Source organism: Epinephelus lanceolatus, chromosome 3, assembly GCF_041903045.1.
Source record: "Epinephelus lanceolatus isolate andai-2023 chromosome 3, ASM4190304v1, whole genome shotgun sequence".
NCBI lineage: Eukaryota > Metazoa > Chordata > Actinopteri > Perciformes > Serranidae > Epinephelus > Epinephelus lanceolatus.
This window is the reverse complement of record NC_135736.1, coordinates 11,487,425-11,504,597: the sequence shown is the minus strand read 5'-3', so window position 1 is coordinate 11,504,597 and position 17,173 is coordinate 11,487,425. Positions and strand designations below refer to the sequence as shown.

General features: G+C 38.2%; 2 protein-coding genes across 3 annotated transcripts; both read right to left on the bottom strand.

Moving 5' to 3' along the window:
- Positions 1 to 4,318: 4,318 nt before the first annotated feature.
- cdkn2d (cyclin-dependent kinase inhibitor 2D (p19, inhibits CDK4)) lies at positions 4,319 to 7,569 on the bottom strand. 2 transcript variants are annotated; one of them, XM_078164891.1, is made up of 3 exons: positions 7,157 to 7,569; positions 6,618 to 6,772; positions 4,319 to 5,247 (listed from the first exon to the last, which is right to left on the bottom strand). In XM_078164891.1, the coding sequence occupies exons 2-3, from the start codon at positions 6,756 to 6,758 to the stop codon at positions 4,894 to 4,896; spliced, it is 495 nt and encodes a 164-aa protein (XP_078021017.1). In that variant the 5' UTR covers positions 6,759 to 6,772; positions 7,157 to 7,569; the 3' UTR covers positions 4,319 to 4,893. The 2 variants fall into 2 exon arrangements, with proteins under 2 accessions (XP_078021017.1, XP_033478989.1); XM_033623098.2 differs by having other exon boundaries at positions 4,320 to 5,247; positions 6,618 to 6,776.
- Positions 7,570 to 7,703: 134 nt separating this feature from the next.
- Positions 7,704 to 14,197, bottom strand: ap1m2 (adaptor related protein complex 1 subunit mu 2). Its single transcript, XM_033623097.2, has 12 exons — positions 13,969 to 14,197; positions 11,590 to 11,746; positions 11,394 to 11,461; positions 11,116 to 11,246; positions 10,858 to 11,005; positions 10,558 to 10,684; positions 10,293 to 10,435; positions 9,170 to 9,241; positions 8,731 to 8,889; positions 8,481 to 8,606; positions 8,058 to 8,133; positions 7,704 to 7,920 (listed from the first exon to the last, which is right to left on the bottom strand). Exons 1-12 carry the CDS (start codon positions 14,008 to 14,010, stop codon positions 7,895 to 7,897), a joined length of 1,275 nt encoding a protein of 424 aa, XP_033478988.1. The 5' UTR covers positions 14,011 to 14,197; the 3' UTR covers positions 7,704 to 7,894.
- Positions 14,198 to 17,173: the final 2,976 nt, after the last annotated feature.

Below are 17,173 nucleotides of genomic sequence, written 5' to 3'. Positions count from 1 at the left end.
GCTAAACTGGAGGTCATTGTAGTTGCTCATCTTTAGTTTTAGGATGAAGCGTACAGGTGGTGTTGAAATGCCTTCAACTGGATTAATTCTTCTTATAAATTCCTCTGTTTAGTCTCTCTCAAACAAACAAGTGCACTCTTTTCTGCATTCTTTCTGTCCTTCCCCCCTGTGTTCCCTCTGTGCACTGTCATGCCTCAGTCAGGGCTAGTCTACTTCTCTGCCTGCTGCACAGTCATGTCCTGGCTTGCTTGGTTATAAAATGGGATCCTGTCAGTGAGTTTACGGACATACCTCAATAATACAGGAGCACACACTGACCTTCCTACACTGCCACACACCTCCCAATGTTTTAAGAAATAAATTTTTCTTCATATTTTACAATTTAGATAGATTTGATCAGAGTATAGTGCTGAAAGTTGTCAAAAAAGACAAAGAATCTGAAGGTTGAATAGCAAACGTCACAGTGCTTTTTGAATCATTTACCTATTTCTTCACCTCTCTCAAGGTGGCAGTCAAGTATGTCACCAGCAATAACCCAAACAGATGAGATTGCATCACTGTGACTAAGGGTTGGCTGGAAATAACTAACAACATGTTATGTCTCCAGGAGGGTTGCTTTGTGTTTTCTGTTAGACTTAGTGTGCTGACTAGAGACTGAAATGCAGCCAGAGGCGTACATGTGGAGTGGGCCTTCAGGCAGAGTTGTAGACTACTAACACAGTATTTACATTTGAGTAGGAAAATCAGACTGGGAAGCTTCTTCCTGCCTTTAGAGTTTCTGTAAAGTCTAAAATGTCAGGATGCACTTCCTGCAGGCTGTGATTCCCTGCAGCTTGATAGAATAAATTGAAGCATGAATTGTGTAGACAGTTTGCAGCAGTGATACTCAACTTACGGCTCATGACCCGCTGACCATTTTCTAAGTTTTAATGTAAATAAGGTGCAAGAGTGCATCCAAAGGAATCAAAATAGAGCTTGTTTATCAAAAACAGTGCCAGGGGAGGATCCCTGAGAACTCCCAACAGCCTCAAATGCTCTTAAATTCTAGAAACACCCCTGTGTACACCTGACCAGTGTGGGGCTGCTGCGACTGATAAGCCTCTTGTAAAAGTTGAGTGAGGACTACAAATATTGAAAGGTTGATAACAACCCATTCATGTACTGATAAACATTATTATTATTTATTAACAGGCCCTTGGTGTCCTGTCATTTTGTAAAAGTGGCCCCCGGGCAAAGCAAGTTGAGTATCCCTGGTTTACAGTTACCACAAGTTTTCAGCATGACAGTAAAGTGGTTATTTTACCACTGAGTGATTATCTCGGCTGATATGGTTATTATAAACAGCCATGAAGGAGAACATCACACACCCATGCAGACATTAAAAGTATTATTGGTCACTGTAATTATTCCTTCTGTCTGTGAAGAGAGGCTGCAGCAAAGAAAAACATTCAGGGAGGAACAAAAAGAGACGAACAGACTGGGAGGGCTGACGAGACCGAACTCTTGACCTTATCATTACCTCTACTGTCATGATAGAGAGAGAGAAGATGATGTAACTAATTAATCATTTTCATGACCTATTAAATTTTGTAAGATTACAACTATTTGGTCTACAAAAAACATCACAATAAAAATAATGAATGCCTGTTACAGTTTTCTAGAGACTACGGTGATGATTTCAAATGTTAGTCTGACATAGAATCCAACATCCTATGAGAGGCATTTTACGAAATTGCAATACAAAAAAAAGCTGCAAACGTTTGGCATTTTTGCTTGAAAAGTAACTTAAGTAGTTAATAGAATATCATAATAGTTGCCAATTAATTTTCACCTTATTGATGCAGCTCTATAAGGGAGTTTAATGGGTACTCTTTTGTAAGAGGGGTCTAAAATCAAAATAAGAAAGAAGTGTAAACTGTCATGTCTTACATGCACTCAGTCACATGGGTGTGATTAACAGTTCCTTCGTCACTGTCTGTGTGAAAGGAACTTGACTCATACCTAACTGTCCTTCAGGGAGGTCATCATCATGTATCTCCATACACCTCTATGTGCATTAGGGTGAGGGAGTAGGTTGATACTGTTTTTTCTTGTCTACTCCTACCACCTCTTGCTGCTTTTTGTCACTGTTACTGTAACCCTCCCAACCTGCAGAAGAAATGAATCACAATAGGGAGTATTTGCACTTCCAACAACACACCCATATTTGTGTTCAGTGAAGTGAGGGAGCTCTACCTAGTGGCTGGAGGCAGGTTTGTCTCAGGCTGACATATTTACAACGGTTTTGTATGTATACATTTAAACAATATTTGTATTTGTGTGTCTTTATGACACAAGATAACGGAGTGGTAGCACTAAAGATGGAGAAGGAAGATAAACTGGGAGAAAAGAGGTGGTAAAATAAATAACTACTGCTGAAGTACTCCTGAGGGGGCATTTAAATCTCGAGCTGCACTAGTGAAGTATTTCAGTGCCTGTAAGTCAAATAATGTGGTTGTACTGTTCAGCTCCAGCAGGTTTCCATAGGTGGGACTATGTAAATCTGAAACAGGCAGTGAAAATAACTTGAAGCTGCAGACTGCATGGGTTAAAACAACATTTAAAGCTTTTATTCAAGTAAATACTCCACTACAAGTGAAAGAACTGCAATCAGAATTTTACCTGAGTAGAAGTATGGAAGTTGGATCAGAAAAATGTACATAAAGTTTGAAAGTACTCAATAAAAATTGGTCCTGTGAGCATTATGAGTAGCATTTTAATGCTGTATCTGGCTGCAATGATTTGAACCACTTTATTTTTTGCCAGGATACTTTTATGTATAACCACAAATCATACCTTATAAGATGATAGTTTATAGCTTATAAGCTGTGTGTAAACTCTTAAGCAGTGAACTATAGTTGGCCAATAAATGTAGATGAGTAAAAAGTACAATATTTTCCTGTGAAATTAAAGTTAAAGTATTAACTTGCACAAATTGCAAATAGGCTAATTGTACGAAAGCACAGTACTTGAGTGACTTTACTTTCCGCCACCAATTTTTCTTCCAAACAATTGAGCAAAGTGGTCAGAGTTTAAGTCATTTAATTGTTTCATGTGTTGATACCGTGAGCAATGCACATGATGCACACCACATGTAAACACCACGGTTACATACGTGGTCTCTTTGTGACATCATGGGGCTCCACGCAGCAGTCCCGCAGCACAGTAGTTGAACTGTATCTCCTTTCTCGGCTGGTGAAGTTGGCCCGTGGGACAAAAGCAAACAAAATACCCATTGTACTACTGCAGCCCTCACAAACATCAGCAAACTGTGCCACCGTTACCTACAAGCCTCGACACAACAGGGCCCTCTTTCATTTTGAGTTTCAATCCAGCTATCTGTATGACCTTTGAGAGGGTTTTCACTGCGCAGTGCATTCCAGCATGCAGTTATTATAAATGCCCTTGATGAATCACCTTGGGAAAGTACTGAACACTTGAGGATGAATGTAGTATGTAGTAGAACAGACATGCATTGTTTTGTCTCGCAAGGCCATATACAAGGAAAATGTTGTTAATGTGGTTTATGAGAGGCCAGAATATCAAAGATTGATTTAATTTATGTTTCAGTATTGTTTGTTTCTCATTATAGTTCTCAACCAGAAAGTCTAAAATTAAAAACAACAAAAAAAAATCATATGTAAGCTGAGGTCATTAAGTCCCAAATAGACTCCAGTGTCCTTGATGGAAGCTACAGCCCAGAGGTCAGTTTACCTGATTTTCTTGTTGAAGGAGAACATCACCTAAATTAGGAACTCCAATGTTATTTCTATGACCTATGAAAGTTCAATCAGTATTAGTGAACATGAGCTACTTTCTCTCAAGCCAGAAACCAAAGAAGCAGGTCTCAAATTTGGGAGATTTAGGATATAAAGTCTGGAGCTGCTCTATAGACAGTGAATAGAAGACTGATTTTATGGACCCAAAGAATGTTTGTTTTCTTTTGTATACCCTAATGTGCCTGAGTGTATTGTAGTGTTCTCAGTTTTGAAACAGAAAATGTACCCATATGCTCAGATCATTGCCCTAGGTGTTCTCAGTGCCATTTGGATCATCTACCCAACTCACTGTCTATGGAGCAGCTCCAGACTTTTACATCACAGATTTGAGTTTTAGCACTCTTGTTTTTGGATCTGAAAGAGTTGTTCATGTTTACTTTTACTTCTGGACTGTCTTAGCCTGTAGGAATAACATATGAATTTTGAAAATGGGCTTAAACTTCATGGCAGCTAAATCAGTACACGGTTTAAAATGATCACCAAGACATCAAGACTTCAAAACACTTTATTTTGTGTTTTCTTCTTCAAATAGTAAAGTGAATAATCTTCACTTTTGATTTTAAAGTATTTTTTATAAATAACATTTCAACCAGTTACAATAAATGTTACTATTTACAAAGTCACAGGAATATTCAGTCCTATTCTGAAAAATAAATAAGAGTAAGTTCTAAGTTCATCTACTCAAGAGAAACAAAACTATGAAAAGCAATCAGGGTGCACCATGTCATGTCTTGTAAAAGTTTTTTAAAAACACATATCAACTGTTACACAATGGAAATAATGCAATAATTACAAAACACTGGGGAAACTATCTACAAATGTGCACTCCCAATTAATAGGGAAAACAGATATATAAGGTGCCTAAATTGCACTGTGCAAAAGAGGTGTCTACTGTACATAGCCACCCATCCAATGAAAATAAGCTGCCAGAACAATATGTCCTGTGTCACACATTAATGTAGAGCCACTGTTAACAAAAAAAATAATCTTTTACACAGCAATGAATTCAAGTCACCAGATTTGAAGCAAAAAAAAGTTAGGTTAGGGGTTACCCAGAGGGCACCCACACTTCTGACTAACTATGAATGTGAGCGAAAAGCAAGTCAATCATATTAGGCACACATGAAGCTCGGGCCACGTCTACAGCCGTCTGACCGCTGATGTTGGTGTGCTTCAGGTCGGACCGTGGTGCTAAGAACTCCACAACATCCCTGTGGCCTTCCCGGATGGCAATGTGGATAGGAAGTGCGCCGCTGTGGTCTGGGATGTTGACCGAAGCGCCGTACTCCACCAGAACCTGCAGAGTGTCCAGGAATCCTGTTCTGGCTGCATCGTGGACAGGCGCTATCCCATGTTTGTCCTGGACGTTGGGGTCTGCTCCTTTTTCTAATAGCAAACTAGCGACCTTGGAGTTCCCCATCATCATCACCTGTAGGAGACATGACAGGAGAGGGGGACAGAGTGCACAGTAAATTTAACGTGTGTGTAAATGGCAAGTTGTGACCCCACATTCTCTCAAATACAGTTCAGTTGTGGATATCCACTGATCAGATCACTAATCCCTATGAAATGTTTCAGTTTTGTTGCTTCCAATTAAGTGTGACCTGGTGAAGAATCAAATAAATACAGTCATCATATATAGTTTTAATGAGAATATAATGACAACTGTCACATTCATACATAAGTTGTCACTATTGTTAATTAAATATGTTTGGATTTTGGACTGTTGTTTGGACAAAACAAGCTACTAGAAGAAGTCACCTTGAGGTCTGGGAAATTTATGAATATTTTTCTCTATTTCTGATATTTTATAGACTAAACTTTTGAGAACATAACCATTGTTTATTTCATCCTTACTTTTTGGTCTATCTTTATTTACATAAATAGTGTGGCCAAAGTATTAGAAAGCCCTCTCAGTGTAATGACACAGTTAGACGGCACCACGAAGTACAGCATAAAACCCTCAAAGGTCAGCACCTCTCTTAAACAGTTTAAACAAAAACTGAACATAACTTTCATGACGGTAAAATCTATAACAAGCCTGTTGTATTACACTGTAATTAGTTTAACCTGTACCTGGCAACTGAGTGTGTTTCCTCTTTTTTTATTCATTTGTAACAAGTCAAAACATCAAATATTCCACATTTTGCTAGAATATGACTTATATTACAAACAAAAAACAACTACAGCATTACCATTAAGAATTACTATAGTAATACCAGCAAAAACACATCAAATATTCCACATTTTGCTGAGGTTTATCTTACATCTCTTTCAATAAACACTGCACTATTACTATTTAAGATTAACGTTACGATAGAAATACCACAGAAAACTATAACCACAGAAAATTATCAGTTACTATTTTTTTCTTCTATCTTTTGAAACACACTACAGATAAAACTACAGTAATAACATAGCTGGTGAAAATACTATAGACTACTACACACAGGACACCACACCGTTTTTATAAAATACAATACTACCATAGTGCATTTTCGTAAGGGGGTCTCCAGGCAATATCAGACACTTGGATTTGGGTAATACTTCCTACATAACATATATTCTTCCATATACTCAGACTATGTCTTAATACACAGTGCTATAACATATTCATATCAGGGAACTACTGGAGAGAAAACTCAAAGCAGCCATATGTGTTGTTATGTCAAGAGGACAGATGATTCTCTGCCCCAAGATCCACTTGGACTAACTCTACGGTAACGTTATGCATTTGTGCAGTTAACACCTCCGTAAATGTGAAACACGTATTAGCATTTCTGGGGTTCTGGTCCTCACCTGTAGCGCAGTCCTGCCGAACTCATTGAGAGTATCAGGATGCACCCTGCATTCCTCCAGGATCCTCTGCACCTCGCTCGTATTCCCTCTGGCTGCTGCCGCCGTCAAAGCTTTACCGGCATCCATCTGACTAAAGACCATTATAGTCTCTCTTTCTGCCTGGACGGGAGGAGATGTAACGTTACAACAAGAGTTACACCGAAACTCAGCCGTGGGATGTTCATGGTGGCATTAAAGGTGTAATAGACGGTAAAGAGGCGAAGCCAGGATTCAGTGAGGATAACTTCGCTAGCTAGCTACAACAGCATCCGGCTAACGTAAGCTTCAGTTCCCTGTTGACGCCATGTTAACTGACTGTGCTAGCGTAACGTTAACTCAAGTCGTTTTTACAAAGCGTACGTTTAAACAGCAAATCTCTGTTAAAACATTTGTTATACCAGGAAGAGACGAGTCACGTCAACTTAATCTCACAAATAATTAGCATCCAGGCTAACCGCCAATACTAATAAGGGAACAGACCATAAAGCCTTTAAACATACCTTGTTCGGTTCCTTAAGATCCACAACGTCTCAATGTGTCGCTTTCCCGCTGTTTCTAAAGAACTGTAATTTTTCAAATAAAAGCCGAAGAAGGAAAGTTTATCAACATTAGAAAATACATTTGCGCGCTGAGATCTACACAGCGGTGTCTCCAGACTACAATTTACAAACATTGGAGAGAGCACACGGTGACCAATCGCTGCTCGCCCTGAGGGTGTTGCTCGTCCATATATGGTAAAAAGGGCGGTGTTACAACTCTGTTACTACACGATCACTGTGGCAACAGCAGCGGTCGACCAATCAGAGCACGCAGCGAAGAAAGCGGGCGATTCGTATACGTTGATGTCTTCAAAGGCAGTTCATTCACATTTCTGACCTTTAGTTGTATTACTCCAGAGGCAAGTGTGGAAAAAAGGCGGGTGTAAGTTCTTAATTTTGGGCGGAATTTAGTGACTGTGATTGCACAATGCATGACTACAATATGAGGACACAATCTGCCCCTGTATGGTGTTGCAAATTCATGAGAAAAACACACAGGCACAACAAATACACATTAAGCATTTAAATAATTTGCAGTGGTCCTACAATAGAGACATTAAAATCAAGTTGCACACAGATTTCATAAAACAAGATGACATTAAAGAGAGCAGGTGAAAATTAAAGACATTCTTTCAGTCCAGATAAAGTGATCATTGCTTGTCCAGTGGAAGTCCTGCAAGTACAATCATCCCTCAGGCTTTACACATTGGTCCTCAGCTGGTAGTCTAGAAAGAGAACAAATGTAAAGAAAAAATGTAATAGTTAGATGTGTTTCAATTTCTACATCCATGTGTAGCTGTCTGACCACTTGTTTAAATAGTGAACTAAAAACAGTATGTTATAACACTAAATATGAATGTACCTCCACTCTGTGTAATGTACCGCACCCATGGTAAAGCCTGGTAACCACTTTTCTCAATGATCTTCATATATCGCACCTGGTGAAAAAGAGTGAGCGAGACAGAGAGACACACACGTGTTGAGGCAAGAAACATTATTGTGAATGGGTAATTAAAATTACATCTACTTTGCCAGTCTGAACACACACTATCAGCTCATACAGGACTTGACTTGACTATCCACACGCTGTTAACTGCAGACGCCCTTTGCCTCAGGCGATGGTTCCAGCTTTATAATTGTCCATATTGATATAAACAAGACACACTGTGTTCTGACAGGCTTCAGATCCAGAGTAAATGCTCTAACGTGGACTTGACTCATACTACCAGAGGCTTTATTCTTGGGTTGTTTGACATTAAAGGAGAGTGTCAGCATAAACACAAACCTGTATTCCTGAGACTGTGAAGTATGGGATTTCAAATTTGACGGTAATGGGAGGCTTGCCCTCCAGCTCATCGTTCTCCACACTGGGCAGACCAAAATGAGCTCTCATTAGAAACTCTTTACCTCCCTGGATGGATGAGAGTTGAATACAAAACATTTAGGTCTTTGATCAGAATGTCAGCTACAATGTGATGAACACACACACACACACACGCACGCACACACGCATGTAACAACTGTGAATTTCTTACAGGGAAAGACTTGATGGTCCACACCACCAAGTTCTTCTCAGGCACATATTTGGCGTGGCCCGTGCTGGTTTTGAACTTGGGGGAGTCAGCATCACTGGGGACAGGGACTCTAACCTCCACATTATTTGCCACAGACTGCTTTTTAAATTGTCCCTTTGCCTAAAAATACAACACAACTGTTAACGTAAAGCTAGCTTATGGTATCATTGTGTTGACAGTATGAGACAACTAGCGTTTCTATTAACCACATCAGAAATATTTTGCTCTTAATCTTGTGCTTCATACTTTAACAGTTTTCTTGACAGTCAACAAGATTACAAGCCTTTTTTATACACATATATATATCTATATCTATATATATATATATATATATGTGTGTATAAAAAAGGCTTGTAATCTTGTTGCCTGTGTAGTTAAAAAAAATACAGTTGGTCCGTACCTTAACCATGATTTCCACTCTACTGTGAGAGAATTTCTCGATGACTGATTCAATCCATATCAGAGGCTTCACCTGTAAGAGAATAAGAATGTGCTGTCTTGAGTTTCATACTATTCAGTATGTTAACTTAATTTGTGTGTTTACATGCATCTTACTATCAGGCTTAATAAGGGTTTCAGAGCTGCACCACCAGACTATTATTTTAGCATGTGTATTTGGAAAAATGCATTATAATAATTGCTTTTGAATGTCTTGTTTTAATTTACTTCATTTTAATTAGTCCCTTATCTGTTTCCTAGATCTTCAGGCTGTTTTTTGTGTTGAATTTCCCCTCTGGGAATCAATAAAGTCTGTCTATGGTTCTGACAGATAGAATGTGACACCAGCAGCACCAGCAATTTTTGTACTCTGACCACTGAAACATACATGTGCTTACAGGACTTTGGTCTAAAGAGAAAAATCACCACCTTTTATGTGGACTTTTAATCAGTGTTGATGGTAAAACAAGTCAGCTGAAGCAAAAAATTCCTCAGTGTGTGTTATGTTGCTCGGGAAAGCTGTTTTCCTGCTTGTGGAGCCCTGCTATTAGCGCCGAAATGTACCAGGATGCACTGTGCACAAGCTTCTGACATATCCTCTGACATATCCTGACTTTGGTTTCTTCGGTTACATGTGACTTGTGAATATGCAAGTGAGCCAAAACACAGTAAAATGTATCCCCGTCTATAACACCCTCTGCTTTCACATTTTGGGATGCCATTTTGGCTGTTGGAAACATAGTTAGTTTGCAATACAAGCAAAGAGAACAAAGAAGTTCAGTCTTTGAGCGGCATCTAGAGCCCGCCCCCAGGCTACCCAGCAAATTCAACCTGTGGTTTTTCCTTGCCTCCAAATACATTATTGTCACATCAAATAACGGCCCTGGGTGCAGAGGGAACACATTTTGCAGCTTCAAACTCAGCCTTCTCTGTCAATACAGCACACACTGAGGAATTCATTGCTTCAATCAGCAACATTTACCATCAGCACTGACTGGACCTCCACATTAAATTTTCCCTTTAAGCATGTAACAAATGCAAAGTCATAAATGTGACACATGGGTTAAGTGACAAGTTGGACTAACGTGGGTATTGATGCGATAGGACATGAGTTCAGACTCCCCATCTGGAGGAATGAAGGAGATTGTTCGATCACTCTCAAAGCGTGAGAGACGGACACACTGGTGGAACTTCACGTCCTCCATCACCACTGTTTTTCCCTTGTCACCTGAACACAAAACAACACAATCAGAGGTATTCATTTAAACATAGCAGATATGTAAGCTACATATCCAGCTAGGTGAATGGAGTAACAGACAGATTAACATTTATTGGGTATAATATACGTACGTCCGGTGAGAGCAAAGAGCACTCGATCGTTGAGGCCCAGCCGCAGTTCAGGCATGCCAGAGAGCATAGTTTTCAGCTTGATGCTGCCCACGATGTCACTGCTCATCACACTGCCATTGGCATTCACCTGAACAAACAATATACAGTGGTGAATAAATCTGAATGCATTATTTAACTGAATAAATCATACTAGTCTGATTTACTGAGCCAATATAATTAAAGCATGATTTTAAAGTTTAAAAGTAACACTAGAACACATAATACAAATGTACGCACAAATAGCCCTACATCCTGTCTTACCAGTACGTTGATGGACTCGATGACATCAATAAAGACCTCGTTCTTCTTGTATTTGATACCCTCTGACCTCCAGGAGACAGCGTTGGTGACAGTGGTCGGCACCTTGGACTTTGCCACCTCGAGCTTGGCACCTTCTTGAGTTATGTATCTGCAAGAGAGGAGATAATAGGAAGCTGTGACTCAACGCCACACTCTTCAACAACATATATATAATATATTTGCATGTGTGTTGGTATTTTTTTGTTGTTAAAGTCTCACTCCTGTAGGATCTTGCTGTCAGTAGTTTGAGGGAACCCAAAGTCCATCAGCTCATCCAGCAGCTCGTAGACAACCACAAAATTATCCTGAATGCTCTCCTCCTCCAGCTCTTTGAAGTACTCTGTGAACACCTGAATAATACAACAGACATTGGCCTCATTATTTCTACCTCTGACTGCCATCTTCCACTGGCTCTTCAGACAAATACAAGCTTATCTTCAAACAAATATTTACTCAAACATATTAAATTATAAGTTGCCACTGTATGTGTCACTCACCTCGACTAGTTTGTACAGAAATGAGTACACAAGTGAAGCATTGGAGTTCTTGTTGGTAGTAGCCACCACTAGGCAGAGATCAGGTCAAGGAGTATAACTCATAAGCCTCACATATCAAAGCTGACTACATTTGATATTATTTCTTCATGACTCTCAGTAACTGATAGATGCCAGCAACATCTTAGTACAAGGATACGGTACAGGTTGCTGTGTTTGATCCACATGAAGTGGACATTGCCGTGTGACATCACAGGGCAGATAAGCCCTTCTTCCTCATGTTGCATGAGTAAGGGAAGGAAGTGGTCGATCTCCACCATGTCCACATCACCTTTGTAGTTCCGACAAATCAACACCTGAGCGGGGAGAATAACACACATGGTTATCAGACAGCTGTGTGATGAATCTAACATGGGTTTAAGTTACAGAGAAGAAGACAACTTTTAGATTTCAAGCTTTACTCATTAGCAATGCTCCAATGCAACATGGACATAATGTGCAGTATTATAAACTAGGTGTCGAGGGTGACATTTGTGGAAGAAAATGCTGTATTACCGCAACTTCACATTAGAAGCATTTAGCTGATGAAACACCAGTTATTATGAGGTAGTCACAGAAAATGCTATGTTTTTCAGTGAGCTTGCACTCACTGTTATTGTTCTTAAAATATGTGTCTATACAAAAAAGACAATGGTCATTTTTTGACATTTTTTTGGCAACAGATGTGTTTCAAATATTGCTGCTGTGAGCAGATCACAGAATGATGGGAAAAGGCCAATTATTGCTGACTTGTTTTTTTTTTAAAAACAACATTGCCTCCCCCAGAACTCTATGACCTGGAGTATTAAACTGCTGTTACCACAAGTAAGCACAGGTGTCATCACATGAACCACGACTGAAACCTTTGAGACTGCATTTAAAGCACTGAATTTAAAAAACACAGACAAATGCTCAGTTTACTGGGAAAAATGGTAAATTTTGAATTCATATTTTGTCACAAAAAATATCCAATAGTCTGACATGTGACCTGCTGTCAAACACATCTAAAAGGAACGCTGTCACCAACAAAGATGGAACAATATTCAGTCTAACTCTGTCTACTCCTTATTATTTATTTACTATTCTCATGAGTACACTGATGATGTGATTCTCAGGAAAAGGAATAGTCTATTATTGATTTCACTGCCAACTCTTTACCAGAACTGATTAAGTCGTTAATAGAATTTGATTCACTTTTAAAAATTGAATGGATAGTAACAGTAACAGTTTCTATGACTAGTGTCTCTATTGTGAGGATTTGCTGCTTTTTTTCTCTAATGTGATCACAAATTACACATAGGCCATTTGGGTTGTTATCTGTTAGTGGGACAAAACAAGGAACTCGGTGAGATCACCTTGGCCTTTACCATTTTCTGACATTTTATAGACCAAACTATTAATTAATAACTTGAGAAGATAACCAATAATGAAAATACTCATTAGTTGCAGCTATGGGCAATATATAGATATAATTGTTGTCCTTTCTTGGTTGGTTTTCTTGTTAAAGGCTGCAGTAAAGTGATGTTATTTCCTGAACTTGCCAGACTGTTATAGCCGTTCTATTATTTGCATTTACCCACTTAGTCATTATATCCATATTACTGATTATTATTAATAAAAAATCGTGTAAACATTTTGTGAAAGCACCAATAGTCAGTCCTACAGTATCAGTGCCATGTCAATGTTAATGTGTTTGGTCAAAAATATTGTGATATTTGATTTTCTTCATGTCACCCAGCCCTAGTTGCAGCCCTCGGTACACCTGATGGGAATTTTTTTTAAAGGTGCTACAACTCAGTTTTAATAAGATGCTGTTAATATCTTTAAATTAAATAAAAATGTGTTCTACAGACCCTCAGATGTTGATGTATTTGTGATTAGTACAGTTGACTGTGAAAGAATTAAGTGGTGGCCCTGACCAGTTGTGTCACTAACACATGTAAGTCTGCAGATGCTCTCTACTTTATGAACAATGACCTACTGTACAGAACAGAAAGATGCAAAACAGGTGAAACCTGACACCTGCTGAAGCTGCAACAACATATAGTACTGTTATAACCTACATCAAATGAAATGTCTCATGTGTGTCTTGTACACACACACACCCACACACACACACACACACACACAGAACACCTGAAACCATGTGCACCCCTATGTCTCAGTCACACTAACTCATGTATCATGTTACATTTCCTGTCTGCAGAGAAAAGCATATTTGTCCCATGCACTGTGACAACAAAGAGACGGTGATACAAGTGCCATGGCTGAGCTACAGGTACTGAAACACAGTTGGTCCCTTTCACTGTAGTTTAAGGCTGCAGCCTGTATTCCGGAAGTAAAGCAAAAAGGCCAATGAATGAGTGTGTCGCAAACTCTTGATTAATTTTTAACGACGCCATTAATGTTTAACAGTTAAAGCAACAGTTAAAAACCGCCAACTAAACAGCCAACTGAGGGAATAAATGTGGCCTTTAATAACTTATGTCGCTATGAAGCACCTATCAGTGTGTGCAATCAGCTCCAGCCTTAATCTTACCTTCCCCTTCAGGTCCAGCACAAATATCGCAGAGGCAGACATCGTGTGTGTGTACCCACAGCAGCTCCGATTGAACACACAAACTCAGACTAAAGTTCAACTCGAGTGTTTCACTGCTTTGAATTTCGTTTCGCCATCCAAAGTTGACACATTCACCAGCTTAAGGCGATCGTGGAGTCCTCCGTTTTCTTTTTCCTGGAGGTGTCGTGACGTCATCACATGCAGGTGAAACATTCACCAGCTCACCTGGGCAGAGAGGGGAGGAGGAGGAGGAGGAGGAGGTGGAGGGTGTGCTGCTCAGTTTATCCACTAGAGGGCGCCACAGATACACAAATGAGAGCAGGGACAAAAAGTGTGGGATGGCTTCATTATGACCATGATGATGTGTCTGGGGTTTTTAGGAATTTCATGCACTGTTCAATTTTTAGATTTGGGGCTATTACATGTGTTCTGTCAGGCTATGGCGAAAACGAACGTCCAAAATACGCATTTACTTGTTTTTAGTTGAGATTTTTGTTCTGGAAATATTAACAAAAAGCGCATATTTAAAAAGACAAAATCTCATTTACATATTTAAACACAAGATTTTTAGAAATCTTCCAATACAAAAAATAATTGCCGTAATATAAGTAACCAACTGGAGAAGTTTACCCTGGTGTATTATTATTTGTGCAACAAAATATGGACTTATGGACACATTACATATATTTAAAGGTCGTTTTCTAAAGAGTTGAGTTTTTTTCTCATATATTTTGAGCCAAAAATCTCAACCTCAGACATACATCAAACTTGACAAGTGTTTAACAGTGTTTTCTGATTTATGAAGTGATAAAAAGAGAAATCCAAATTTCCCTCCAAGAAAACCTATGACACTAATATGGTAACGAAATGAAACAAGAATTTTTAACGTGGCTTTATCCAATGTTCAGATTTGTTCGTTATGGAAATGTGCATCCATATGCATTTAAAAACATAACATTTCAGAAAACTTGTGATATGAAAATAGTTGTCTTACTGTAAGTATAGTATCTATAGATACTACAGAATAGATATATAGGTATCTATAGTTAAAAGTTTTACCTTGTGTCTCCCCTTAAGTAAAAGTAACACTACCACAGTGTAAAGATACTCTTTACAAGTAAAAGTCCTCACATGTAGGCCTATGTTAACATCAAAATATACTTAAACTTCATGTACTTAAAGTAAAAGTACTCATTATGCAGAATGGCCTATTTCATATTCATATATTCTTGAATTTTATTGCTAAGTGGCTTAACCCATGACAATTAATCATCATTTTTTTAGATTATTCATATTCTGTATTAGTGATCTGAATCAAATGTTGTCAAATAAATGTAGCTGTAATGAGCGGAAGAAAAATAATGGCTTTCAAAATGTAGTGGAGTAGAAGTGTAAAGTGGAATAAAGTGGAAATACTCATTAAGTACAAGTACTGTAAAATTATACTTGAGTAAAAGTACATAGTTATATTCTATTACTGTTTTTTGCTTAAATTGGAGTATGTTTATTTTGGTTTCTTTGACCATGGCAGGAATGATGAGAACAAATTTTGTCTGATTAAACTTATCATTCTTATGGCCACATTTTTTTTATCCGTAAATACTCTAACAACAAACATTTTTTCCTACTCTGGTGAATAAAATTAAAAAACACATTTCTGTGAACAAAATAAGCTGTGAAAAAGTGTATTATCTGTCAATTTTTTTTTAATCTGCATTTTTTAAATAAAAATCTGTATAGCACATCCCCTAGCTTTATATTTCATACAGCTATTGTTGTACACGGTTGTGTGCTTGATCTGTTTTTGTTGTGTGATTTAATAGAGTCTGTTTGCACCAGGTTGGACTGAAAATGATGATCCTGTTCATAATGTGTGTCTTTGAAAGCTTTGCAGACTGAATGTTGGTGGGTGTGTTGGGGTGGAGGGTGTGACCTGTGATTTGTTGTTTCTTCCTTGTGTGCTTATACTCAAGAAAAATGTTATAAAAAGCTCTGTAGAAATATTAGTAAGAACATTTTTTTTCAGTTCATGTCTGTTTATGATGGTATTATGTATATACTGGATAGCTGATTGAAGAAAGAAGAAGCCATAATTCTTCATCTAAAGAAGTTCATTTTTCAAATACATGAAGTATTTTTTAACAATAGGATATAGGATAATAAGATTATGAAATAACTTCTTTTTAATTACTGGAATTTTCATTTTTTGGCGTGTGTTATTATAAGCTCATACAAGTAAGTGCTTGTGTACACAACCGCTCCAAACAGATTTTTCATGCTGAATATTACCTTTCATGGGTCATACATGTACAGCTGTATAGACAAGGATTTCAGAAATATGAACAAAATTGCTGTCTGGGGACATAACAGGACTGCGACATGAAATACATGATTATAACTGAATGAATTTTATCCTTAATATAAACATTGTGCACCAACACAGGAGTCATCCTTTTATACAGGCCTTCGACAGATCAGGAATTCACTTGTCATCTGAAACTGTAGCTGATTATATCTCACTGCTAACTGACTTTTAATAACACAGAACAGGTAATTAGACTTGGAATATATATTGTGCACATTTCTGAACCCTGTCAGAGACCTTGTAAAGTAATCTTATCTGTTTTAATTATCCTTGAGACACAATAATAGCGTGGCAGCCTTGACTCATGGCATCACTGTCACAGTATCTGAAGGAAACATTCAAACACACCCAAAAAAAGGAGATTTTGTTCAACTTTAAAATAATATTATATTTGATGTACCATCCAATTCACTATTAATGCACAAAATAGTTTTAGATAATTTAGAAAACAAAGTTGTATCAGGTCAGTCTGAGTTAAAAGTATATACTAAAGACATATGGATCACTGATCACAGGAGAAAAATCTCATCAGCCACCACATGGGTCAGCCCTAAAGAGTGGAGCTTCTGGCTCGACTGGATCCTATCCTTGTCACATTACTAAAGACTTCCTCAGTGGGTTTGTCCATGTGGTCTATAGTGAAATTAGACAATTGAAATTAATTGAAAAGGGGGATAAACAAATTAAATTAATTAAATTATTTCTTATCCCCTCTCTGATAAGCTTCCTCATTGTGCCAAGACCTAGAATAAATATTGTGTTTCTTCTCATGCTGCACAATGTACACATATTTTTTACAAAAACGTCCTACATGCCATT

Excerpts from the sequence above, each read along its gene's own strand:
- ap1m2 (XM_033623097.2), bottom strand. The coding sequence starts at position 14,010 with ATGTCTGCCTCTGCGATATTTGTGCTGGACCTGAAGGGGAAG. Across the intron at positions 10,685-10,857 it reads TCGAGTCCATCAACGTACTG|GTGAATGCCAATGGCAGTGT; the intron begins GTAAGACAGGAT and ends TTGTTTGTTCAG. Across the intron at positions 10,436-10,557 it reads GCTCTTTGCTCTCACCGGAC|GTGACAAGGGAAAAACAGTG; the intron begins GTACGTATATTA and ends TTTTGTGTTCAG.
- cdkn2d (XM_078164891.1), bottom strand. The coding sequence starts at position 6,758 with ATGGTCTTTAGTCAGATGGATGCCGGTAAAGCTTTGACGGCGGCAGCA. Across the intron at positions 5,248-6,617 it reads TCGGCAGGACTGCGCTACAG|GTGATGATGATGGGGAACTC; the intron begins GTGAGGACCAGA and ends TGTCTCCTACAG.